The following is a 25562-nucleotide window of genomic DNA, read 5'->3' as shown; positions in this document are numbered from 1 at the left end:
TGCGTATATATAATACAATGCGAAGACTGGTGGTAAATGCAAACTTCATAGAAAAAAGACGACTTCATAAGCTGAAATTTGGAGTCGTCTTGTTTTAATGAAAAAAATTGATAGTGTCGCCCAGGGCAGAGGGAACTCATCAAAGGCTACCTCTTCCTTTCCTAGGAACAGCTTGACCGACAGTGGGTCCTAATTGTTGGTTGCTCAGACCAAATAAGGTGTTCGTGAACTAGAAAAAAAATCTCCTTTATTGGTCCGTTTTAGTATTAATAATTTCTCTTTGTGCTTATAGGGGTCAAATAAAAGAGCAATTGTATGAAATATGTTAAAAAGAGTGGTGTTTTTGAGAGCATAAAATAACACTTTCCACAGTCGTCTCGATTTTGCTAAGGTTTTCTAAGGCATGGACAGCACATTAGTAGATAGTCGGAGTTTTTCCATATAAACACCTGTTGTGGAATATGAGTACCGTGTTATCGGTAACAATTGTCAATTTTGCCAAAGAGGTGATGCTGAACTCTTTGTGCCATTAAATCATTATTACAAGTACCAAAAATGGATCTGAAAGAGAAAAAGTTTCGGAAGGCTCTTATTACCAACCGGAGAAAAAACAATACTATGAACCTTCATCCAATACCCCCAAGCATATTCTTTCTTCAGGGGCTTCAAGGAGCCCTTGTGTAAAACCGAAGGTTCGCTAACCATATATTCAGCAAAATTGATGTTTAACACCTAGAATAAGTTGCAAATTGTGGACTGATGCGGCCCATAGGTTTATCAATGAAAAACAAATCGTCTACTTAAATAAATCCTCTCCAAGGCATATTCGCTGGAGAAGTTACTTGCATCACTTCGCATTCGATGAGTCACCAAACTAAGAATCACGGAGGCGGATGACGTTCCGCCCCTTTGTCCAATTTTCAAAGAGAAGAGGGAGAGTGATTCGTTGATATATATAATTGGAAAATTTATTATTTTAAACGGTAGACCAAATATCGGTAATAGAAAACTGTATTTCGTTTGCCAATCCTTTACAAATTTCCAATTCCACTTCGCAAAGTCAAATAGAATGAACTGTGGGAGCTTCTAAGGGCGGAAGTGGAACCTGCTCATGCCCAACTAGAAATAATACTTTTTTTCTAAGAAATAGGTTGTTTACGTTTGATAGAAACAAAAGTATTAGGGGTGTTTTTTATTCAATGAGTGCATACAACTTAATTAATCGTCTTAATTTTGTACAATAAAAGTCCCAATGTACAATAAATCACTAAATTTTCAAATTTGTTCTGTGGCTCTTAAAGTTTCAGTACATTCAAAAACATGTGTAAAGTAGTGATTTTCTCTTGAACATCCCTTCAAAAAGCCATTATTAAAATCTATAGCTGACATGGTTTTTCTTCCTTCCACACAAAGTTTCGAGACTTCTATACAAGAACCATCTTTACAAAATACACGAAGACATTTTCCTGTTCGATAAAATTCTACATATCCTGGTTTGCAATTTATATTTTTATGATTGGACAATGTAAGTTCTACGAGCTTGATTGTGTGCATTTGCCATTTCGTTGTTAGGTGTTTATAAGAATATAGGGCTCTGTGCAGGTTGAAGACTTCCAACGCAGTCTTATGGTTCCAGTTGACATCACAGAATTCTGGAGTAATTTTTGGAGCTAATTGAAAAAAATAATTATAATAAAATCTCAATTTACTTCGATAAAAATTTCTCAATACCGTAAGTTGCCTGGCTATGGTCTTGAGTTTTTGCTGTCTTTAAGGCTTCGGGAAATTTCAAAACTGTAGACACAAGTAAACCTGCACCTTCCTCAGCCATTTTCCCGTAGAGTTCGGGTAAAAACATATTGCTATGTATGCTGACTTCTCGTTGCGCTAAAACCTATAGGAAGCAGATCTACTTCAGAAAATATTCTACATTGAGGTCATGCTTTTTACATACATCTCCCACGTCGAAATGTTTTGGCTCAATTTTCATAATCGTAACGCCGGTTTTCGTATCACCGTTTTTCAGGGCGTAAATGATCGGCGCCGCTCCTCGCCACCTTGGCAGTAGACTAGCATGTACGTTTATTATTCCTCTGGAAAGGGAACAAAGATTTAAATTCTAGTTTTTATAATCATTCACACAATTTCCTGCTTACTGAGAACAAAGAGAAATAACTTTCTCTGGTATGAGATGACCGAAAGAAACAACGACTCCTAAATCGAAACGATTGGGAACGAGGTGTTGTAGCGGCCATTTGTGTAGAGGCAGGTTTTTATTTTCAGCGTATTTAAGGACAACATTTTTAGGTTTTTTGAATGATGTGACGACATCTAGAGATTTGATAGCATTACTTCGGGATCTGCAAATGATAAAGAAAAGTTAATTTAGTTGAATGTGGAAATAGAACTGAAACTAATGGGACAAAAATAACAACGTACGAGGTTGAGATGTTATGTCGCAGATTAGCTACACGAAGAAATATGTTCTTTCGATTAATATAACATCTGATCTAATGTTATTTAAATAATAATAATTGGATTCTTTTATGCCAAATTCCTTTATGTAATTGCGCTCATCGACTTCGCTAGTGTTAGTGTTCTAACCACGCGGCTACCCGGACGCTATAATTACTGAGTTGATAATGAGTTGGTCCTTGCAACCTCTTGAACCGACTCGACAGCCCTTCTGCTTCTCGGACAGAAAGGTTTTGGCCTCGAGGTGCGCATTGACTCTTCGACTAATGACGAACGTTATGAATTTGTACAGGGTTGGTAAGCAAGTAATCGGCCTTGTGTCTGCGGAGTCCCTTTCCTGTCCAGGGATAATGTAGGTACTTCCCGCAGCGAGGTAGGGTGGGCATTCCACCGGCCGCCCCATGACCTGATTTGTGCTGTGTGCTCAGCATGCTGGGCCGGTAACCCCCAAAGTTCACCCCAATACTCTTTCGGTTTCGTTCTGTTGGGAACCAACTCCGCTGGTTCCTCGCGTACATCGCTTTCTGGACACGTCTGGAATGACTTTCACCATACTATCGTACTCAATTGTATACGACGGAAAGTTTCCGACACATAAATGTCTAGAATTTCAACTACGGATGTTTCACTGGGAATGGTATATTTCCTGTATACCCTCCGACGAATTTTTCATGGTGGGTCTCTTTGGACACTAAAACCAATAACACGAAAGCGAATCATCTGGCCGTGCAATCTGACAGACGTAACTGCACCCCAATACACAGTGATTATAATTGCAGCAGTAACATATTATATCAGCACACAGCCAAGATGCAATCTCATCATTGATTTGCTGGAGATGCATAGAGCCTGGGAATACCTGGTCTATACAAAGCATCCATTTCCGAGAATTCTATACGCGCTCTTTGGAATTCGTCCCGAACCTCAGCAGACACCTCAGCTGGACGGTGGAGAAAAGTGCTTCGGCGAGTACTGAAATCGTTGCCTGCAGTGCGGCGTGGCGTTGCTGATAACGCCGCCTTCGCCACGATGGAGCATAAAACCTGGGGAACGCCTGCTGAACCAACACCACTATCTCTACTACCAAACCCTATCTCCACCTCCACGAGAGTTCTTTCTTAATGAAAAACTGCAGACGGAGAAGGATGAAGGTGAGTCCCTTGCGCCTAAAAACGGGACAAATTATACCAACTGGTCCTCCAGATTGGGGTTAGGTAGGGCTGACAACCCCACCCGGAAAATCGATGTTACGAAACCATGCAAGGAGCCTCGGACAGGATGGAATTTAATACGACGAATCCGGCAACGACAAAGGAATAACGATTAGCGCATTTTCTCATGGAACGTGCGCTCCTTGTATAGACCAAGTGCTGCCTAGCAGCTAGCCGATACCCTGCCCCATTTTGATGATGTAACAGCGCTGCTGCAGGTGTCCGGATGGCTCAAGTGGTTAGAGCGCTGGGCTATCGTAGCGGAAGGTCGCGGTTCAAATCTCGCTGGGGGCAGAGGAATTTGTTATCGTGATTGGATGTCGGACACCAGTCGACTCAGCTGTGAATGAGTACCTGAGTCAAATCAGGGTAATAATCTCGGGCGAGCGCAATGCTGACCACATTGCCTCCCACAGTGTACTGTGGTGTACCGTTACGGTCTTGAATGAAGTGCTCTAACACACTTCAAGGCCTTGATCCAATATGGATTGTTGCGCCAACGATTATTATTATTATCATTATTATTAACAGCGCTGCAAGGGATGCGCTGGACAGGGACCAATTTCCTGGAGAAGAGCCACTACACCATATATTATAGCGGCCATCCAGTAAACCATGTGCTCGGAGTAGGTTTCTTAGTCAGCCAAAAAACAAAACCTGCTGTTAACGGCTTTGAAAATATGAACGAAAGGTTATGCACTCTGCGTTTGCGAGGCAAATTTAGAAATACAAGCCTCATAATCGTCCACGTCCCTGCAGAGGAGATTGCATAGTCGGAGAAGGATACCTTCTACGAGCTTGTTCGACGGACCCTCGAAGCCTGTCCCAAGTATGATATCAAAATCATACTTAGAGATTTCAACAGTCAAGTAGGGACGCGGCCCGTATTCAGGCGATATGCCGGTTCTCATAGCTTACATAAGGATACCAAAGATAACGGACTGCGGATTATCCAATTAGCAGTGTCACACGAAATGATTGTTGGAAGTACTGGATTTGCGCGGAAAGCGATCCAAAAACAACGTGGGCCTCTCCAGACAGGACCACTTTCAATCAAATTGACCACGTGTTGAGCGAACTCCGCCACCTCTTAGCCTTGATGAATGTCAGAACATATAGGGGGACCAATATAGACCCAGATCACTATCTCGTTGGCATAGTGCTCCGAGTTCGAATTACAACACTACCTACAATCCCCTCTAATAATCAGATGAGAATGAATACTGAAGCCATTCACAACACAGTCCTCCGTAACACGTATAAGAGGGAAATGAATGTCGCAATAACCGCAGCTGACAGATGTCCTGGGGATGAAGCATCAACAAATGATCTTCACAATCACCTGGAGAGCGTTATCGTTCATTTGGCAGACATACTTGGCCCCAGCCACCGAGCGGAGAAGCGACTTCACAGATGGAAAAAGGAAGCCTGGGAAGGATGAAGCCTTATACACCTCGATACTCATACTGCCGAGACAAAGTGGGAAATCTGATTTCCGACAGAGTGAGCAAATTGGAGCGATGGGTTGAGTAATTTGATAAACTGCTCAACAACCAAAATATCGGCGAGTTGGAGGTCCCATTACTGAAGACGGTGGACAAAAGCAAAGAAGAAACAGTCCGCACAATCCACCGGCGTAAAAACCATAAGCCACCAGGGACCGATAGAGTTACAGCCGAATTGATTAAATATGGAGGCGACCAATTACCCCAAGCAGTTCATCAACTGATGCTCAAGGTGTGGGACAGCGAATCAATGCCTGACGACTGGCAATGGGGGATTATCACAGAGTGCAGCAATTATAGAGGTATCACCTTGCTGAGTACTATCTATAAGATATTCTCCACTATCTTGCTAGGCCGGATAGCCCCATACACCTAGAACATGATCGGCCCATACCAATGAGGCTTCACTTCAAGCAAACTGGCAACAGATCAATTTTTTTTCTGCGGCAAGCGATGGAAAAACTGCTGGAGTATTGCCATTAGTTGCACCATCTTTTCATTGAGTTTTCAGTCGCCTATGATACGGCCATTAGAGGATTCGGTATCCCGACGAAATTAATAAAGCTGATCCTGACCAATGAGCGATGTCAGATAAAAGCAGCAGGATCACTTTCGAGACCCATTCGACATCAACAACGGTAAAAGACAAGGAAATGCTCCATCATGCATCCTCTTTAATCTGGAAAAAGTGATTCGAGGTGCTGAGGTAAATGCGAGGGGCACAATCCTCTTGAAGTCTACCCAACTAATGGTCTATGCTGACGATATCGATATAATGGGAAAAAACAACCTGAGACGTACAAACTGCCTTTATCCAGATCGAGCAACAAAAACAACGTCTTAGGCTGCACATCAATGAAGGCAAGACAAAATATATGGTGACAACGTCAGCACCAAAAATCAACTAAACAACAAAATCAAATTGCACTGGCCAAACGAGAACTTTGAGACCGTTGATAATTTTTCCTATCTAGGGTCAAAAATCCCAACCGATGACGACTATGACCATGAAATCCGTGTCCGATTGTTGGCTGCCGCTGGAAATGTCTTACCATAGGGTTCAAGTTCTTACTGTACAAGACAATGATCTTGCCCGTCCTCATCTATTGCTCGGAGACTTGGGTTCTTAGTAAGAAAAATTGCGAAATCTACATAAGGATGGACGATTCCGTAGCCTACATAACGGCGAAATCTATGAGTGATACCATGAACGTCAGGTTGTGGATAAAATCCGGCTCAATAGGTTGCGGTGGGCGGGTCACTTAATCCGTATGGATGAGGATGATCCAGCCCGGAAAGTCTATAAGGGCAATACCTATGGTAGAAAAAGAAGACGAGGCAGACCCTGCCTGAGATGGAGCGATGGCGTAGGTCAGGACGCCAGACAGCTTTTAGGGAAACCGGGATGTCTGGAGTTCCTTATTAAGGCAGGTCTAGACCGGATAGTTGTGGCGCCGTTGGTGATGATGATAAATGACTAAAAAAATCCGAGCATTTTCTGTCCCGACTTGGCATGGCGAACACCCTCAAGCCACATTCCAAAAAATGCTTTCACCCAAAGTCATTTATGGCGCAATAGTTGGAGGATTAGAGCGCTTCTCGATATCATTGCCCTGGGCTCGACTCCCAATCGTCGTGGATTTTTGTGTTCGTCTTGTATTTTTCTCGCTGCTGTGCTACTCCACTATGTGTCTATGTGTGTCGTGGGGGAGAAGCTAAAGCTTCTGAGCACTCAGGCCGTGTTGGCCCATTGTACTCGCCATCCCCATCGAACGTAATATTCCATGGGTGGGGCATTCCCATAGGAAATGCTCCGTGGATTCCGCTTCCTCATTACGGGAGGGACACGTATCATCTTGAGTAATTCTTATTCTGAATATATACTCAGCTACTTAATTATGGCCTGTCAGAATGCCCACAATACTCCTTCAAATCTTCCTGCTTTTCCGGCTCAATAAGTTACGGTGGGTGGGTCGTCTAATCCATATGGGTGAAGATGATCCAGCCTGAAAAATCTATAAGGGCAATATCTAGAAACTCTAGGTACAAAAAGAAGACGAGGCAGGCTCTGACTGAGATGAAACGATGACGTAGGCCAGGATGCCAGACAGCTTTTCGAGATATTGAATTGGTGGATCTCGGTGCAAAAGCGGGAAGGCAGGCCTAGACCGGCTACCGTTGCGCTGTTGATGATTATGATGATTGGAATCAGCGGTGTTCAGAGTTCGCTGGCATTGCACTGTAAGAAGGCTTTCGGAAGTCGAGTCATTGGAAGAATTTTAGACTCATTGAGAAGGGGCGACATTCGGTGGTAGAAAGGAAGTTGTATGTCTCACATAATTTAGAATCAGTAGGCAGGAGATGTGCTAACTACAACTCCCACTTGAAAAAAGTCGAAATAGATGGACTAGCATGACGCGCTACTTCTCTTCATAAGGGCGCCCCGCGTCGCTCGTTCAACAAAAATGAGGAGAAAGATTCCGGGAGTTCAAGGATCGACTTCGTCGCAGCACGGCAGCTAAAATTTCAAAACAAATGGAAGATTATGAAAGCGATTACTGAAGTGTTTATGCTTTGCCGCTGAATAAGAGCCGAAACTAGTTTTGGATCTATATAATAACATTTTGCATATTGTTTTTATTACTTATATAAGATAGAGTCCAGAAGCAAATCTATCACTTTGGAGTATCTTGTTAATCCATTATAATTTAATAATACTCCAAAAAGGGTTAAAATCGCAATCGGGCTCAAATGTCGACTACTTGCACAGCCGCGTTCACAGAGGATGGTGACCAACTTTTTCAAAAGTGAAGCCAGAAGGTAGTCCTATTGTTATGATACTCTTGAACTCAAAAATTAATAAATGCTTATGAATATACCGACATATACATATATTAGCTTGCATATTACTATTCGCACCGACTTACCTCTCCTCATTTAGCAGTTTTAAACTAGGCAAGGAAAAATTGTCAGTTCCGAAGAATAGAATTTTCAATCCAGTTGATTTCCAGCGAATGCTTAACTCTGTCACTAAACCATTGTATCTTCTTTTATACTTGAAACTATTTACAAATATTCCCCGTTCGTATTGAAGCAGCATTCTCGCTGGTTAAGTGCATGGAATACCAGCAGCTGATAAACGTCAGATGCAGAAGCCAAATAAGTTGACTATCCACTCCGTTCAATTTTGATGTCAACTTCCCAATTGAGTGTTCAACCGCCCTATTGTGAACAGACACCACTTAATTCCTGACAACTCCAATAACCATTGCCACTTTCATCAACTTCGTCAGAGTCCGTGAAAAGATGTGATTTCCATCGCGGTATTTCGTACGTTGCAAGTAACATTGGTTCATTATTTTGCCAAATCGCATAACATAGTTTTATCATGAGTGAGAATAACAGCTTAAACGATTCGAACGGTGCTCCAAATTCGAACCTGGCGTCCGAATACGCTCTGCGGGTTGCATTACAAACAATGAAAGAACGATGCGTTTCACTTCAGCAGCGTCTGGAGATCGTCGAAGAAGAAAATATTTCGATAAAAAGCAAATTGAGTTCGGACAGTGGTTGGCGCGATGGCAATAACTCGCGAAGCTCGAGATCCGATAATCAGTCTGAAGCGGAAATCCTACGTGATAAGCTAAACAAAATGACGAAGGAAAAGCTCCAGCTAACGGAGCATATTGCGATGGTTACGACAGAGAATCGCCAGCTCTGGTCGCGGTTGTCGCAGCTCGTTAAAGATCAAAACAATAAACAAAAGAAACCCGAAGTGGAGCAAAGCAGTCCGGGTGGGAGTGCCCAGCGGTTGATTAGATCCGAGACCTTCACACAACATTCGCCAAACGTTCTTTTGCGGCCAAAACCTATAGTACCTTCGCCTTCAGCGGCCAATGACGAGTGCAGCATGGAAGACGTGTCTTTGAAGAATTTGGATGACAAGGGCAACGGCAAGGGGGCTAGTGCCAAGTCTTCGTCGACTTTGAATTTCGGCTACTTAAATGACGACGCGTCCCGTCTCGGGGACTTCTCCCAGGACTTGAACAGCTGCACCTCAGGCCTGCAAGACATGAAAATGGAGCTGAAGCTGCAGCAGGTCAAGTTGAAGGTGTTAGTGGATCTGATAAAGGAACGAAGGGGTAAGTGGGGTGATTTGTTTATTTGACACTCTAGACTCGTGATTCACCGTAATTTACTAACATATTTTTATCAGTTCATTATTGATTACTCCCTCTTCATGAATGGAAGAGTCATATGCCAGGCTTATCAGGAAGTATGAATTATTGTGAAGGATATAAGGAAGTCGTTCCTTTTTTGTTCAAGTTCATCAATTATCGAATGACGTGTGGAAAGTCCAGAAAATATTATGCAACAAATCCTTAGGAAACATAATTACGCTCAAATTTTAGGTGTGACTCAGATTCGATGGAGTTAAAGCTCATGAGCGGAGCGTTCTGTGGAGTTTAAGGGTGAGTCCCCATGTATGCAGCGAATGGTAATGTGGCGTATCAAATCAAAGGTCTCGATCAGTACATTCTAAAGTTCGTGTCAATTTTGATTTTTTATGCAAGACAGGGGAGGCATACTCAATACATGGAGCACAGAGCTTGTGGTTTTCGATATGTTTTGTATTTACAAAATTCTAATTAGTTTAGTTCACTCTCCTCCTCCTCCCCTTGACCTCCACATCAAATATGTTGCAGCGTGCAGTGCCGTAAGACTGCGTGAGTCCGGATGCTGGGCAGCGAAGTCCTACGGCCACAGCAACATTCTAGATGAAATACCTCGAGAAATCTGGGCATCCCCCACGGACTATGTCACACGCAAGCTGAACTTCACGAGAAACTTTGCTGTGGACCTTCCAACCAGGGCAAAGTGGAAGACCGGCGGCGTGTTGCAAGACTATGACACGGTATTCTTTACGGACGGATCAAAGATGGCCTATGGAGTCGGTGCGGGGGTTTTCTCGAATACACACGGTGTATCCAAGTCGTATGGTCTCCCAGGTTTCGCCAGTGTATTCCAGGCGGAAGTACTGGCGATATTGGAAGTCTGTCGATGGCTGGAGCGTGATTCGAGTCCCAAGCGTAACATAGCCATTCTGACCGACAGCCAAGCGGCCATCAAGGCCTTGTACTCAACGACGACATCTTCTCGGTTGGTGGGGCAGTGCAGAGACACGCTCAACCATCTGGGCGGCACGCTCAAGATCACTCTCCTCTGGGTTCCCGGGCATAGGAACATAGAAGGGAATGAGCGGGCTGACGGATTGGCCAGGCAAGGCTCTGCTCTTGGCAGTCCCTCGGGGAACACAGTCGGTGTTCCGCTGGCGGCTGTCGGGGGCCGAGTCTACTCGCACTACTTAGCAGCCGCGGGCCTGAGATGGCGAAGGCTTACAAGCTGTGCCAAGTCAAGGAGGGTTTGGCCCGCTTATAACATAGCCCGATCACGAGAGCTCCTGTGCCAGACGCGTGCAAATGCATTCAAGATTACGGCGGTCTGCACGGGGACTGGCCCATAGGGGACCATGCCGCTAGGCTCGGCTTACCCTACAACTCGCATTGCCGAAGCTGCGGAGAAGGAAGGGAAACCCTCATGCACTTTCTCTGCGATTGCCCGGCTCTGGCTCGAGTCAGGCTGCGGACGCTGGGTAAACCATTCTTTGGGGACCTCAGTGAGATTTCTAGTTGCAGGGTCGGAGAGCTGCTTTCCTTCGTGAATGCTACGGGCTGGCTCTGAAGATCCGAGCCAGCTGGACTCCGCTTCCCTGTTCCTATAACAACAGTCACGGTCTTAGGAGTTTGTGGCATCAAAACGGCGCACCAAAGCGCTAATTGGGCTCCTCGGAGCGGCCACTGATACCTACCTACCTACCCCCTTAGTTCACGTCCTAAGCTATTAAAAAGTTTGAGATGGACGAAAAAAAGATAAATCCATGCTCCACCTTTACATTCAGATGCCTAAATGCTGTATTGTTAGCAAGGGGCGGGGGCTATGGAAGGTATCCCTGAAGAAAGATATTCAGTTGCATCGGAGACCGAAGGAGATGTAGAGTTAGAACGATTGTAAACGAAATTGTTCACGAGAAAGAAAAGCTTTATTGCTAGCTGACTTTGAATTTTTGAGAGGAAAAAGAATTTAGAATAATTTTTAACGCTAGAATTTGACCATCATTAAGTCTGCAACAATCAGGGTTCGTTCTAGGCCTGCCTTAGACAGGAACTCCGCCTCTCTAGCAGTTTTTCTACGATCGGTGCAACCCCATATCGATCGCGAATATCCTCATTTCGGGTCCGATCAAAACGTGTCACGCCACTAGTCCAACGTCTTCATTACCGCAAGATGGTGTTCATTGTCCTTTATAGTCGGTCAACACTCAGAACCAAAGAGAGCGAGAAGACGGACCACATTGCGGCAAGTTTTAGAACTGAGACGTTCATTTATACGTCGATCACAATGAACACCAGTTGTGGAGCGCCACTTCATCCAGGTTGCGTTAATGCGTATAGCAATTTCATAGCGCAGTTCTCCATTGGCTGAGATTTTTAAATCGGTTAGTTCTGGGCAAGTCACTGCCGCTGACAGTGATTGTGCCTGTTTTATTAGGATTGCCCGTCAAAAATTCAGTTTTATTTAGATCCAATCTGTTGTGTTGCATGAAGCGATCATTCGATTTTTGGACAAATTGCTCGAAATAACTTTTGCTATGAGACGCTAGGAAAACGTCATCTGCATAAAGCAGTGCATACGGCGCTGGGTGTTGGATGTCCCGTGTGACGGTGTCCATAACAAGAACAAGGCGGAGTGGTGAGAGGGCGCTTCCTTGATAACATCAACAGAGACACGAAACGGTTTTGATACCACCGCTACACTTCGAAACTAAGTGTTGTCGTAGAACATACCAGATGAATTCGTGTGGCACACGGTCAAACGCTTTCTCGAGATCCAGAAGTGCAATATAAAGAGGGCGATGCGGGTTTTCTCCATGAGTAACCGCGAAACATTCCGCAGTTCTTGACAAATCCGGCTTGATTCGCGGTTATTTCAACGATTTCGCGAATACGGTTGTCAAGATTGCGTTCAAATTTGCATATAGGTACTGTGGTATATTCTTGCCAGTCAGGTGGTGTTCGCTTTGCAAATGCGATGTCGGTAGGCTCTCTTGCTTTCTCCGATTTCATTCATTTTATTGCTTCCTCGACTTCAGTTGCGCTGACAGGTGGAACTGCTCCAAATATCGGCAATGATTGTGAAAGTGGAGCATGACAAATTGTTCAGTTGAAATCTCAAAGTATTCTCGCCACCTATGTGCATATCTAGCTTGGTATCCTCGAAGGTTGCATAGACCGCTTCATGGATCATGTCTTTAATTTTATTCCACGGTTCTTTCGCATTCGTAGTGGTTGGTAATCGCGTAAGTGAGATCATTTTTTCGCCCTTCTCACGAAATCGCCACCATTTAATGCACGGCGAACTAGTTCATCGCTCATGCTGTTTTAAGGGTGGGAGGATGTCAATCAACGGCCGATGTTCAGGTGCGATTGTCTCATAGGGAGCGACTTTGCAATCAGTGACGGTGGCAAAGTGTCGACGTCTAATGACAATATAGTCGATTTGAGTTCTACTATTCCCACTACAAAATGTAGGAAGATTAGATAATCGTTTAATGAACCATAAAATCGGTTATACGCTCGCCATCCTCATTGCCCGTTCCAAACCCCTTTCCCCCATGGCACCTGCTACCGTCTGCTTTTTCACCAACGTGACCATTAAGATCGCTGGCAATGAACCCTTTGAGATGGCTATGCCAATACTGTATTAAGTGTGTGTGCCTCCAGCCTTGACTAAGGATAGGCGTGTTTTACCTATGTAACGTTTTCTCATATTCTGTACTGATTTCGACGGCGAACTTTAGTAATTGAATTAAGCAGTCCATGCGTCTGGAACCCTTGCCCATTTTTTTAAAGGACGGGCCCGAATAAGATGGGCGAACTAGCATTTTTCCGTGGCTTGTTACTCAATCCGATCATGTTGTTGTTAATGACATTGGATGCATTTTCTAGGTCGGTCTGTCGCGGGATCTGTCACCAAGAGAGATCAGGTAGGTGATTTAGCATAGTGGAATAACTCCGACTATACTTTATTTACCTCTTTCCCTGATCTCAGCATTTTATTTTTGTTTTACTGAAGATAGTACAAAGTACGTTGCCTCGAACCCTCCTCTTTTGCCTGGGCTTGGGATCGGCAAGCTATGTTAATTCATTGTCTTGTGAAATAGGAGCTTTGACCCTATTGTGACACATTGGGCAAAACCATTTTTATGGTGAAATAAGTTCTGTTACCTGCCAACAAGGTGTGCGAATTTTGTCATTATAGCTGTTACTGGTTGTGGTTTTCGATTTTATATGTGCAGCTGAAGATCTGGTGCCGCCTGCTCGATCTAAATATCTAAATCAAGCTAGTTTCTGCATCTCTTTTTACGCTGATATAAATCTTTGCAGTCGCTGGAAATGTCGTGCAACTGATGGTCATTTTCCAATCGTTCTGATCTGTCGTCAACTTGCCTGGAGTGAAGCCCTTTTGAGTGAGCGGATGATATTCTGGGTACCAGGCTATCAGCCTAGTAAGATAGTGGAGAATATATAGATGTTACTCAGCAATGAGGTACTTCTCTAGCTGCTCGTTGCTAGTTAACAGGCATTGATTCGCTGTACCAAAACGTGAACATATGGTGATCGGTGATAGGTTTGATCAACTCCATATTTTAAGAGGTTGGCTTTAACTATATAAACTCCTGGCGACTTATGTTTCTTCAGGCGATGACGAACCGTTTTTTCCATGCTTTTTGTTGGTAGGATTTATAACTCGCTGCTCTAGATGCCAATTCGGCGCTGGAATATCTGTTGAGGTTTATATTTAATTTTTATTATTATTATTATTAAGACGAAAAAAAGGAACAAACTAAGGGAGATGAGTATTTAGAATATCATAAAATTCCAATGAATGTTGTTGTAGAATAGGGCAGAATTGATTCTAGTCAATCACGGGGGCACAGCGATCCCAAGAATAGAAAAATGGCGGAAAGTTGGCCATGCAGGCCCGTCATCATTGACAAAATGTCTTTAAGCTGGTGCGTTGGGATTCCAATAAAACTTAATATACTAAATATTTCACCCCAGCTAAAATTGAAAAATAGAAAAAAAATCCATCAGGATATCAGCTGATGTCAAATGCATAGAGGCCTGCAGGTGGGAAGGAAACTTCAATGGAGCTAAAACTTAGGTGATGACTGATCAACATGGTCAACTTTTACGATTCGTTCTGTTCTTGGAATAACCCTGCCCTTGTGGTTGATTAGAATCAATATTCTGGCCATTTCTACATCAATGTCGATTACAAGATGCGAATACAGATTAGTTAATGATAGATTCCGCAGGCCACAGTTACAGCCAATAGCTGACTATAGATAGTATGATAAGTCGCGATATTGGCAAATGAAACAAGACAATTGTTAAGAATGTTAAACAATATTTAATGGATATGATTATGATAATTGCCGTGAATGTTGAATTACAAGGCGGGCTGGAATTTATAAACGATCTAGGAGCAAAATCATCATCATCTTCAACGGCGCAACAACCGGTATCCGATCTAGGCCTGGCTTAATAAGGAACTCCAGACATCCCAGTTTTGCGAGGTCCACTAATTCGATATCCGTAAAAGCTGTCTGGCTTTCTGACCTACGTCATCGCTCCATCTTAGACGTCTTCTTTTTCTACCATAGATATTGCCCTTATAGATTTTCCGGGCTGGATCATCCTCATCTATACGGACGGTTGTGGTATCGCTTGTAGATTTCGTCGTTATGTAGGTTACGTAATCATCCATCCTCATGTAGGGGGCCAAAAATTGTTCGGCGGATTCTTCTCTCGAACCCGGCCAAGAGTTCGCAATTTTTCTTGCTAACAACCCAAGTCTCCGAGGAATACATGAGGACTGGCAAGATCATTGTCTTGTACAGTAAGAGCTTTGACCCTATGGTGATACGTTTGGGGCGAAACAGTTTGTGTAAGCTGAAATAGGCTCTGTTGGCTGACAACAACCGCGCGCGTATTTCATCATCGTAGCTGTTATCGGTTGTGATTTTCGACTCTAGATAGGAGACTTTATCAACGGTCTTAAGTTGTAGTCTCCTATCTTTATTCTTCCCGTTTGACCAGTGCGGTTTGATGTTGTTGGTTGGTTGGTTTTCGGTGCTGATGTTGCCACCATATACTTTGTTTTGCCTTCATTGATGTGCAGTCCAAGATCTCGCGTCCATATCCGCCTGCTCGATCTGGATGAAGGCAGTTTGTACGTCTCGGGTCGTTCTTCCCATGATGTTGATATCGTCAGCATATGCCAGTAGTTGGGTGGACTTAAAGAGGATTGTACCCCTCGCATTTACCTCAGTATCACGGATCACTTTTTCTAGCCAGGTTAAAGAGGACGCATGATAGGGCATCCCCTTGTCGTAGACCGTTGTTGATGTCGAATGATCTTGAGAGTGATCCTAGTTAGTCTTATCAATTTCGTCGGGATACCGAATTCTCTCATGGCCGTTTACAGTTTTACCCTGGCTATGCTATCATAGGCGGCTTTAAAGTCGATAAATAGATGGTGCAACTGGTGTTCATATTCCAACAGTTTTTCTATCGCTTGGCGCAGAGAGAAAATCTGATCTGTTGCTGATTTGGAGCGAAGCCACTTTGGTATGGGCCAATGATGTTCTGGGGGTATGGGGCTATCCGGCCTAGCAAGATAGTGGAGAATATCTTATAGATGGTACTCAGCAACGTGATACCTCTATAATTGCTGCACTGTGTGATATCTCCCTTTTTATGTATGAGACAGATAATGCCTCTTTGTCAGTCGTCAGGCATTGATTCACTGTCTCAAACCTTGAGCACAAGTTGATGAATCACTTGGTGTAATCGGTCGGCTCCATATTTAACTAATTCGGTTGTAATTCTACCACCTCTTGGCGACTTACGATTTTTAAGCCGATTAATTACATGGACTGTTTCTTCTATACTTGCTGTTGGCAGTATTTGTCCGTCGTCTTCAGTTGGCGGGACCTCCAACTCGCCGATGTTCTGGTTGTTTAGTCATCAAAGTACTCAACCTATCGCTCCAATATGCCCATTCTGTCGGAAATCAGATTTCCCTTTTTGTCTCGGCAGGATGAGCATTGAGGTGTGTAAGGCTTCATCCTGCTGATTTGTTAATAAAACTTGCGGGCTTGGGGCGATTGCTACCTGTACTTTTCTAGTTCACAGACTTGTTGGTTCTCTCAGGCTTCCTATTTCCGTCTGTGAAGTAGCTTCTCCGCGCGACGGAGTTCGTGGTAAGTCCCTGCGCGTGCCCGCGTTCTTTGAGAATGCAACATGACTCGGTATGCGGCATTTTTCCGTTCCGTAGCTAGCTTACATTCATGGTCAAACCAACCGTTCCGACTTTTTTTGCGGCTGGGGCCAAGTATCTTTATGGCCGTATCAATGATAACGTTCTTCAGGTGGTTGTGAAGATCATTTGTTGATGCTTCATCTTCTGGATCTCTGTTGACTGCGGTTATTGCGGCATTCATTTCCCTCTTATAGGTGTCGCGGAGGGCTGTGTTGTGGATGGCTTCAGTATTTACTCTCACCTGATTGTTAGAAGGGATTGCAGATGGTGTCGTAATTCGAGCTCGGAGCACCTTGCCAACGAGATAGTGGTCAGACTCTATATTGCCCCCCTATAAGTTCTGACATTCATCAAGGCTGAGAGGTGGCGGCGTTCAATCAACACATGGTCAATTTGGTTGAAAGTGGTCCCGTCTGGAGAGGCCCACGTATGTTTGTGAACCGCTTTCCGCGCAAACCAGGAACTTCCAACAACCATTTCGTGCGATACTGCTAACTGGATAATACGCAGTCCGTTATCATTGGTATCCCTATGTAAGCTATGGGAGCTATCCTTCTCCGATTCTGCAGTCTCCTCTGTAGGGGCGTTCATGAGACTTATATATCTGTTTATGACACTTATATATCTAAACTTGCCTCGCAAACGCAGAGTGCATAGCCTTTCGCTTATATTTTTAAAGCCGATAACAGCAGGTTTCATTTTTTAGCTGACTAAGAAATCTACTCCGAGCACATGGTTTACTGGATGGCCGCTATAATATATGATGTAGCGACTCTTCTCCAGGAAACCGGCATTTCTTGCAACGCTGGTACATCAGCCTTATATTGGAACAGGGTAGCTGCTCAGCAGCATTCGGTCTGTACAGGGAGCGCACGTTCCATGCGAAAATGCACAAACCGTTAATCCGTTGTGGTTGCCGGGTTCGTTGTAAGATCCATCCTGTCCGAGGCTCCTTTCGTGGCTTCGTAACATCGGTTTTCCGTGTAGAGTTGTCAGCCCTACCCAACCCCCCAAACTGGAGCACCAGTTGGTACATTTTTGTCTCGGTTTTAGGCGCGGGAGACTCACCTTCATCCTTCTCCGTGTGCAGTTTTTCATAAAGAAAGTACTCCCAGTGATCACCACGTGGACGTGGATATAGGGTTTGGTAGTAGAGCCGTTGGTGTTGGTTCAGCAGGCGTTCCCCAGGATTTATGCTCCATTGTGGGTATCAATTCACGTTTCGCCCTGGGACCTATACTACCCTTTGACCGTTTTGCTGATACCATTTTAAAGATTTTACGGAAGATCCAAGTCCCTAACTGACTTATTTTAAACATTTTCAGCAAATCCATCCTGTGCAGAGTGCCGTAAACACAAAGAGAAACCCGAGACTGCTGACAAAGGCCTGGAAACTGACGAATGTGTGAATGAAAAACAAAAACGATCCTCTCTTGTCCGTCAAGATCAGTTACAAGAATCCTCGACTAGTTACGATGGTTCAAATCACGTCAATATCCTTGAGCAAAAGCGCTTGGCGGATGAAATGGATAAAATGTGTCCATTATGCGGAAAAACGTATACGAGTGCTATACCGTTTGAAGACTTCAGGGAGCACGTTGAAACGCATTTCATCGATGACATCGAATTGGATCCCAACAGTATAGAGAATAATTTCGAGTTCATTTCGCACACCGTTGGAAACTTTTGACGTTTCAAAAAGATTTTCTTTTCAAGCGAACTGTGAATTAAGTAATTGAATCATTTTATTACGTTGAGAAAATGCGTTTTAAATCCCTCTTTTAGTTTGTAGTTAGCTAGGAATTTCTATATACAAATAAAAATTGTGTATAATATGTATTTGTGAATATGAAACGTATCTAGCTGTAAGTGTTCGAATGACCTAAAGAAGATATGAATGAATATTGTTAGACTGTGGATAGGACGCCATGTTTACGAAAGTGTTTTATTTGTACGATTTGTCTGAGATAAATAAAAATCCAGTGTTTATATATATCAACTACTTGTATTTCAATTTTAGCATCTATTTCAGCTACCTAACTAGCAAGAAAGTCCCATTTGAGAGACTGATTTACACCATACAGTACAACAATTATCGCCTATTTTCAAATTTCTATTTAGTTTTAACGGCGTTACACTAAATCGTCTGGTTTTATTGGTTTGTTTGCTGTATTTTGCTGCGTAGACTTTTGGATAAGATTTTTGCTGAACCACATAGGCCGGGGTTTTTTCATTTCCACGATTCGCTTTCCATTTACTATTTCAGGCTGTTGGAAAAGTGCAATGAGGTAAAGTTACTGACATGATGTATTGAAATTACCCGATCATCCTTTTCGCCATCGTAGAGGATTACGACGTCCTTCTCAACCGGGTCGAGTTTAAGTTCCTCTTGGATTTTGGTTTGAATTTCTTCGGTTTCCTTTTTTACTTTTTCGTAGCAATGTGCTGGAAGAATTCATCTTTTATTAGGAATTGAATAAAGATTAAATAATAATAATAATAATAATCGTTGGTGCAACAATCCATGTTGGATCAGGACCTTGAAGTGTGTTAGAGCACTTCATTCAAGACCGTAACGGTACACTAGGAGGCAATGTGGTCAGCATTGCGCTTGCAATTGAATAAAGATTAGAAAATATAAATGGACTACATAGTTTAGTTCTGGGGTTTAATATATGGTTGAATGAATCAAATTTTGGTAATGAAAAAAAATTTCGTCTTTGTACAGAAAGTGAACAAATTTTCAACATTTTATTGAAAGAACGGATTCATTCAACGGATTCCCAAGATTTTAAATTATATAAGGGAAAGATCGTATCGTGAATTGTTCAGTTCAGGTACTGCTTGCAAATTAGAGGGTGAGTTGCCATTGCTACTTTCGGATTGGCGAAATGAAGCAACTGGAACACAATAAACTGGTCCTCGAAGGAGACAATTGCATGCATTCGGATGAACGGAGGGCAGGGTAGGGGTAGGAGGCAGGTAGCAATGGATTGCAAAACAAAACAATTTAATTTCAGAAGATGGGATGTGGGTTTCTCCTCTCCAAGTGGAATACAACACACAACTCGTTCTGCTCGAATAGATTTATATACTGAATCCTGTATAGATGTATCTGTAAGGAAGTATGCAACAAATGCACTCACATACATTTTTCATGAATTCACAATTAGAGGTCAGTCGTTAACCAGCTTTTAAATAAATTATTAGACATTTTACTTGAGAATCGAGTCCGCCATCCATTTAATCGACCGGATCAGTTGGAAAGGAACATAATTCCATGGTTGTGGTTCATGCACCCCTGATTCTTGGCTCTGGATGAAACCGCAAGATATATACTTTTTTCAATTTGGGTGACCCCCCCCAAGAATGAGGGGTCCATGGACCACATCCGTGAAAGTATGTTGCTTTCCAACCGGAATCATGTAGATGGCGGACTTAGGAATCCCTCAATTCTTATACAAAAGTCTAGTTTAGCCTCGGCCGATTTAGGCCTGAATTTTACAAAGCAGTATTTGTCATCGTTATAATTCAATACACATGCCGTCTTTTTGAATTGATATGAGGGAGCAAATGTCACCTTGTAACCACTTCAATCCCGGTGCCCCAACTCATCAGACGCTGCATCACCCCTGTTTGTTTAATTAGATCAAAAACTATCATTTATCTAAAAATACTGTAATGAAGCTAATGAAAAATAGGATGATCATACGACCATCCTGAATAGCCGAAGATGGCGACCTAGGAGGAGAGAGTATCATAAAAACCTAAAAAGGTGGCGAAATTGACCGTGAAGGTCCGCCCGCAAATAATGATCAGAGATTCGGATCAGTCTGCAGTTAGAAGAGGCGTAGACGGTGGAGGGGTCGAGGGAGAAAACACGGAAGAGAAATAGGTACAGAGAAGGTCGCAGAATTGTTGTGGGGAGTTGGCAGTAGATTTAGCAAAACTGATAGAAGAAGGAAGAGATTGAGTGCGATTACGAGAATTGCGAGTGTGATACCAAAAGGGTTTCAAGTTACCGCGGGCAAGGGCAACTTCGACGCTCAATAAGCACCGTTTGTGCACTTTTTTAATCATTGACTTCACAGTGGAGTCGGCGTCATCCTTAGAAGTCCGAAACTTTTTTCGCAGTGTATGTTTCAGGCGAATGTTATTAAGAATCTCCGTTGTGAACCAAGATGAACCTAGGCAAGCAGCGGAAGAAAGGACATAACAGGAAAGGAGATCGGACAGGATATTGTAAAAGGGGCTTAGAGCTTGATTACACCTTGAGTTGATTAATATTGTGTTGGAGAAAAAGAAATGTCGTATTTTGTTAATAGATGGCGACACTTAAACATTTCTTGTACTTATCGCATCGGGTCATACTATACGACAATCTGTGCTACAAGTGTCTCTTTGACAGTGTTGTGATCGTACGTTTCAGTCTCAAGTTATAGCGCGTCAAAGATGGAGTCCACCAAGCAAGCAATTCGTCATATTTAACGATTTTACTCCCTAAGAGGTAAAAATGCAACGAAGGCGGCCGAAAAAATTTGTGAAGTTTATGGGCCCGATACCGTAACGATTCGTACAGCACAGCGTTGGTTCGATCGATTTCGTTCTGGTGTAGTGGATGTCGAAGCTACACCCCATACTAATAGGCCCAATCTTCGTAGAAACCGATAAAATCGTCGAAATCATCCAAGAAGACCGGCATGTGAGCATTCGCTCGATTGGCCAGAAACTGGATATAGACCATAAAATCGATTGGAACCATTTGCAGAAGATTGGATTCCAAAAAAAAGCTGGATGTTTGGGTGCCACATAATAATAATGACAATGAAGTTGCCTTCTAAATCGCAACAAGTTTGCGAATAAACCGGTGCATATTTGGCTTAAATCGGATAATTCAAGTATGTTAAATAAAGCGTCAAATTTCGAACACAAATACATTTCTTTTTCCCCAACCCAATATATGTACCTAGTTGAAAGACGCTAAAGCTCAGTTCAGACCTTCAAAGTTGGCTTTCTCAAAGTTGAACTTAGTAGATTTACGCTCGGTTTTGGAGTTAGAACGAGGGAGCTCCGTTTCAAATTCAAGCCCGGGTGATGAGCGTCAGTTTTGTCCTACGGGGATGTGCAACGAAATAAAGAGAGCTGGGGGAGGTGGGAAAGGAACAGATCGAGAATGCGGCCCAAGAAATTTTTGGTGATATTGAAATTCAGGGCAGAGCAAGTGGAAGAAAGTAGGAGAGAAGAATGGGGAGGTTAAAATCTCCGCACAAGGAGAAAGGGAGGGAAGAGAATCTGACAGTAAGGAGTTCAGACAAACTGTCAAACAATTCGCCATACAGGTGACAAGAGCAAGTACAGTGGACTTATACACAAGATACAATGAATGGGAGGAAGCTGGGCGGGGAGACACGAAGAACAATACAATCAAAAGGAAAGCCAAAGGAGGAGAAAATGAATTCAGCGGGCAATGTATTTTTTATTTCAATTAGGACCCCACCGCCGGTGGGCTTACGAGATGCATCGCAGTCCCTATCACAGCGGAAAGTGGAGGTCGGAGTTTAATATGGCATCATCCAGCCAGCTTTCAGAGATACAGATGACATGGTGTTGCTGAGCCAGCGCGGATAAATTGAAGGCCCTCAGCTTGGTTTTTAAACCCCTAAAATTCTGATAAAACAGGCGGACAGTAAACATGGATCCAGTTATATTGCTCGGTCAAGCAGGCGGGTTGTTCTGAAATTTGCCCGCGAATTGGGGCGCTTGTATGGCTTGATGAATACACCTTCAGGCCAGAAAGAAGGGTTTCCGAGGACGTCAAATTTGTAAGGATAAGTGACGTTGAAAGACGCAAATACCCTGTTCTTGTTGTTTGTCAGTTTGACGCAGGACAGAGGAGAAAGTAAATCAACTTTGCTCTTTGTGTACTCCAGTACATCGTCCGTAGAAGTTGCGAACACTATCCTGGAGAAAAGAGCGGGGACGCTGAGGAGGCTGCGGATATTGTCCCTTTGAAGATGCCATAAAGCGAGGCAGAATCGGAGACTCGGTGGACCGTAACTCGTCGCAAAGGGGCTGCTGAATCAGGGGTGTGGAGTCAGTTGAAGCAACCCTGATGTAGGGAGGCATTGCAGATGAAATCAACTCAGATTGAGAGGCAGGCTCCTGAGAAAATGTTGTGGCTACATTGTTACACACAGTAGGAAGCGCCTTTTCAGAAGTCAACGAATTCTTAAGCCGCCGGGAACACGCAGATAGCGATGACTTAGTATATTGTTCCATTTTTGGCACTGCACCAGTGTTGCGATTCACATTTTCCGGGGATACCAGTGATTATGTTAAATCACTGGGCTTGGTTAAGTCAGTGGCAGAAGAAGCGACATCATCATTAACGGCGCATCGATCAGTATTTGGTCTAGGCCTGCCTTAATAAGGAACTCCAGACATTCCGATTTTACGTTGAGGTTCACCAATTCGATATCGCTAAAAGCTGCCTGGCGTCCTGGCTTACGCCATCATTCCATCTCAGGCAGGATTTAGTCTTCTTTTTCTACCATAGATATTGCCCTTCTAGACTTTTCGGGCTAGATCATCATCATCCATACGGATTAAGTGACTCGCCCACCGCAACCTATTGAGCCGGATTTTATCCACAGCCTGTTGGTCGTGGTATCATTCATAGATTTCGTCGTTATGTAGGCTACGGAATCGTCCATCCTAATGTAAGGCCAAAAATTCTTCGGAGGATGCTTCTCTCGAACCCGGCCAAGAGTTCGCAATTTTTCTTGCTAACAACCCAAGTCTCCGAGGAATACATGAGGACTGGCAAGATCATTGTCTTGTACAGTAAGAGGTTTGACCATATGGTGAGACGTTTGGGGCGAAACAGTTTTTGTAAGCTGAAATAGGCTCTGTTGGCTGACAACCGTGCGCGTATTTCATCATCGTAGCTGTTATCGGTTGTGATTTTCGACCCTAGATAGGAGACTTTATCAACGGTCTTAAAGTTGTAGTCTCCTATCTTTATTCTTCCCGTTTGACCAGTGCGGTTTGATGTTGTTGGTTGGTTGGTTTTCGGTGCTGATGTTGCCACCATATACTTTGTCTTGCCTTCATTGATGTGCAGTCCAGGATCTCGCGCCAATATCCGCCTGCTCGATCTGGATGAGGGTAGTTCGAATTTTTCTTGCTAAGAACTCAAGTGTCCGAAGAACATATGAGGACTGGTAAGATCATAGTCTTGTATAGTAAGAGCTTTGACCCTATGGTGAGAAGTTTCGAACGGAACAGTTTTTGTAAGCTGAAAGAAGTAGAAACAACTGAAGATATAGTTGATACCGCTGGTAGAGGGACTCCATTCGACTGTGGTACCATAGTAGTTGCCTCTGGCCTATTACGAAACTGTAGCCGTCTTCATCCCTCTTTTGATTTTTGAACTTTGTGTGTTAAACAAAAAAGAGGGGTCCGTGGAGCAAAAAGAGGTGGAGTAAGTTGCTCTTCGTTTGGTTTGGTCCGACATCAAGTGGATGCGGACTTAGGATTCCTCAATCCCCAAATAAAAATTATCTACCTTCGTTCAAGCTTTGGTCCGAACTGTGGGCGGATTAACGTTGAATATAATTCGCCCCCTTGTGGTGTTTTGTAATTATAAAAGGGAGCGTATAACATCTGCTAGCCGATTCGATTCGAAATGAAATGAAGAGAGGGTGATGCTTCTCGCTTAATTTCTCGATGGATAACCGCGTGTATTACGCCAGTAGTTGCGCAGTTGTTGACAAACCCGGCTTAATTCACGGTTATCTGCACGATGTCGCGAACGCGGTTACTAAGAATGCGTTCAAAAATATTTATGGTTTGGGGCAGCAACTGGATCGGACGGTAATTTGAACATTCTGTTGGATAATTTCTATTTGCCTAGATTGAAACGGTTGCGCTTTCTTGCAAATTAGATAGTGTTCTACCACCCTGAAGAATTGAAAAACTCACTGATTCACAGTGTTGGGTTCCAGTCTCTTGCATTCCAAAGTCTTATGCTGCCTGGCATTAATGGAGGCAAAGATATTGCGTTGGATTAGTGGCAAAATTCATTAGGATCATAACTGAAATGAGGACATATGCATTCGGCGTGACGTGGTGCTCGCTAGCTAATCCTAGGCCGAAAAACCAAGTCAATAGGAAATTACCCAACCAATGATCATCTACGAAGAATGCTGGGCTTTGGAAGTACTCTGTACCCCAACTTGATCAAGTTTACGACTGAGATAAAGGGCGAACCCAATCCAGACGAGTAGAAGAATTACAGTAATCCAATTTTATCAAAAAAAGATTCCTCGTTCACATCATTTGTTACTTACGGCACAATGTTCCTGCTTCGTAGTCCTTCCCACAATTGTTGCAAGTCCGGATATTCCAGTTAACTTTCAACATCTTCCAGAATTGGTCTGGGCGCCCATACTTCCTTTTTAACCTCTTCTCCACTGTCCGTCGATGTTTGGGCACTGCCCACAGGATGGCATCCGACCAGATCTCACGAAGGGTCCGCTGTGGCTTATTTGCTCCATTTACAACACCCGACAGAGGACTATTCTGGACTGCAGGAAGGCAATATGCATCTGAAAGTCATGATTGCTACAGATGAGCGTAATTCCTAGGTTTAGGTGTAGAGTTTTTTACCAGGTGGCGGGAAATTTCTGCTCAAAATTGAAGCACAAAAACGATCAATGCGTTGCAGCAAACGTACTGCCTGAATGCTTAAGTAATTTGACATGATTTTCAATTGATGTCAGACAGCAGGAATTGCTTTATTCAGGAGATACGACCAAATAACCTAAAACACCTCTCAAGCAGAAACTACCGACACTGACATTAGACGGTAACCCTTCAACGCCTTCAACCAATCAGATTGCGCAAAGTTAAATGTCAATAT

The 25562-nt window shown here is 43.4% G+C and overlaps 3 protein-coding genes across 3 annotated transcripts; 1 reads left to right on the top strand and 2 right to left on the bottom strand.

The window, feature by feature from the left end:
* Positions 1–1177: 1177 nt before the first annotated feature.
* Positions 1178–8359, bottom strand: LOC119646550 (methionyl-tRNA formyltransferase, mitochondrial). The gene is made up of 5 exons (XM_038047028.1): positions 8119–8359; positions 2157–2360; positions 1955–2093; positions 1732–1894; positions 1178–1670 (listed from the first exon to the last, which is right to left on the bottom strand). The coding sequence occupies exons 1-5, from the start codon at positions 8289–8291 to the stop codon at positions 1276–1278; spliced, it is 1074 nt and encodes a 357-aa protein (XP_037902956.1). The 5' UTR covers positions 8292–8359; the 3' UTR covers positions 1178–1275.
* Positions 8360–8432: 73 nt separating this feature from the next.
* LOC119646549 (protein spindle-F) lies at positions 8433–18638 on the top strand. Its single transcript, XM_038047027.1, has 2 exons — positions 8433–9333; positions 17965–18638. Exons 1-2 carry the CDS (start codon positions 8580–8582, stop codon positions 18327–18329), a joined length of 1119 nt encoding a protein of 372 aa, XP_037902955.1. The 5' UTR covers positions 8433–8579; the 3' UTR covers positions 18330–18638.
* LOC119646551 (39S ribosomal protein L32, mitochondrial) lies at positions 18625–25558 on the bottom strand. The gene is made up of 4 exons (XM_038047029.1): positions 25310–25558; positions 24991–25248; positions 18960–19084; positions 18625–18906 (listed from the first exon to the last, which is right to left on the bottom strand). Exons 1-4 carry the CDS (start codon positions 25401–25403, stop codon positions 18772–18774), a joined length of 612 nt encoding a protein of 203 aa, XP_037902957.1. The 5' UTR covers positions 25404–25558; the 3' UTR covers positions 18625–18771.
* Between the last annotated feature and the right edge of the window lie 4 nt (positions 25559–25562).

Source organism: Hermetia illucens, chromosome 1 (assembly GCF_905115235.1).
Source record: "Hermetia illucens chromosome 1, iHerIll2.2.curated.20191125, whole genome shotgun sequence".
Lineage (NCBI taxonomy): Eukaryota > Metazoa > Arthropoda > Insecta > Diptera > Stratiomyidae > Hermetia > Hermetia illucens.
The sequence above is the reverse complement of the archived record's forward strand: the minus strand, read 5'-3'. Positions and strand labels throughout refer to the sequence as shown.

What these genes read in the sequence shown, in the direction of transcription:
- LOC119646551 (XM_038047029.1), bottom strand. Translation starts at nt 25,403, where the DNA reads ATGTCAAATTACTTAAGCATTCAGGCAGTACGTTTGCTGCAACGCATT. An exon ending in CAGAAATTTCCCGCCACCTG is followed by an intron (nt 25,249 to 25,309) that starts GTAAAAAACTCT and finishes CATGACTTTCAG; the next exon opens with ATGCATATTGCCTTCCTGCA. An exon ending in CGAAGCAGGAACATTGTGCC is followed by an intron (nt 19,085 to 24,990) that starts GTAAGTAACAAA and finishes GAATTCTTCCAG; the next exon opens with CACATTGCTACGAAAAAGTA.
- LOC119646550 (XM_038047028.1), bottom strand. Translation starts at nt 8,291, where the DNA reads ATGCTGCTTCAATACGAACGGGGAATATTTGTAAATAGTTTCAAGTAT. An exon ending in AAACTGCTAAATGAGGAGAG is followed by an intron (nt 2,361 to 8,118) that starts GTAAGTCGGTGC and finishes TATCATTTGCAG; the next exon opens with ATCCCGAAGTAATGCTATCA. An exon ending in GTTATTTCTCTTTGTTCTCA is followed by an intron (nt 2,094 to 2,156) that starts GTAAGCAGGAAA and finishes TTCCCTTTCCAG; the next exon opens with AGGAATAATAAACGTACATG.
- LOC119646549 (XM_038047027.1), top strand. Translation starts at nt 8,580, where the DNA reads ATGAGTGAGAATAACAGCTTAAACGATTCGAACGGTGCTCCAAATTCG. An exon ending in TCTGATAAAGGAACGAAGGG is followed by an intron (nt 9,334 to 17,964) that starts GTAAGTGGGGTG and finishes AAACATTTTCAG; the next exon opens with CAAATCCATCCTGTGCAGAG.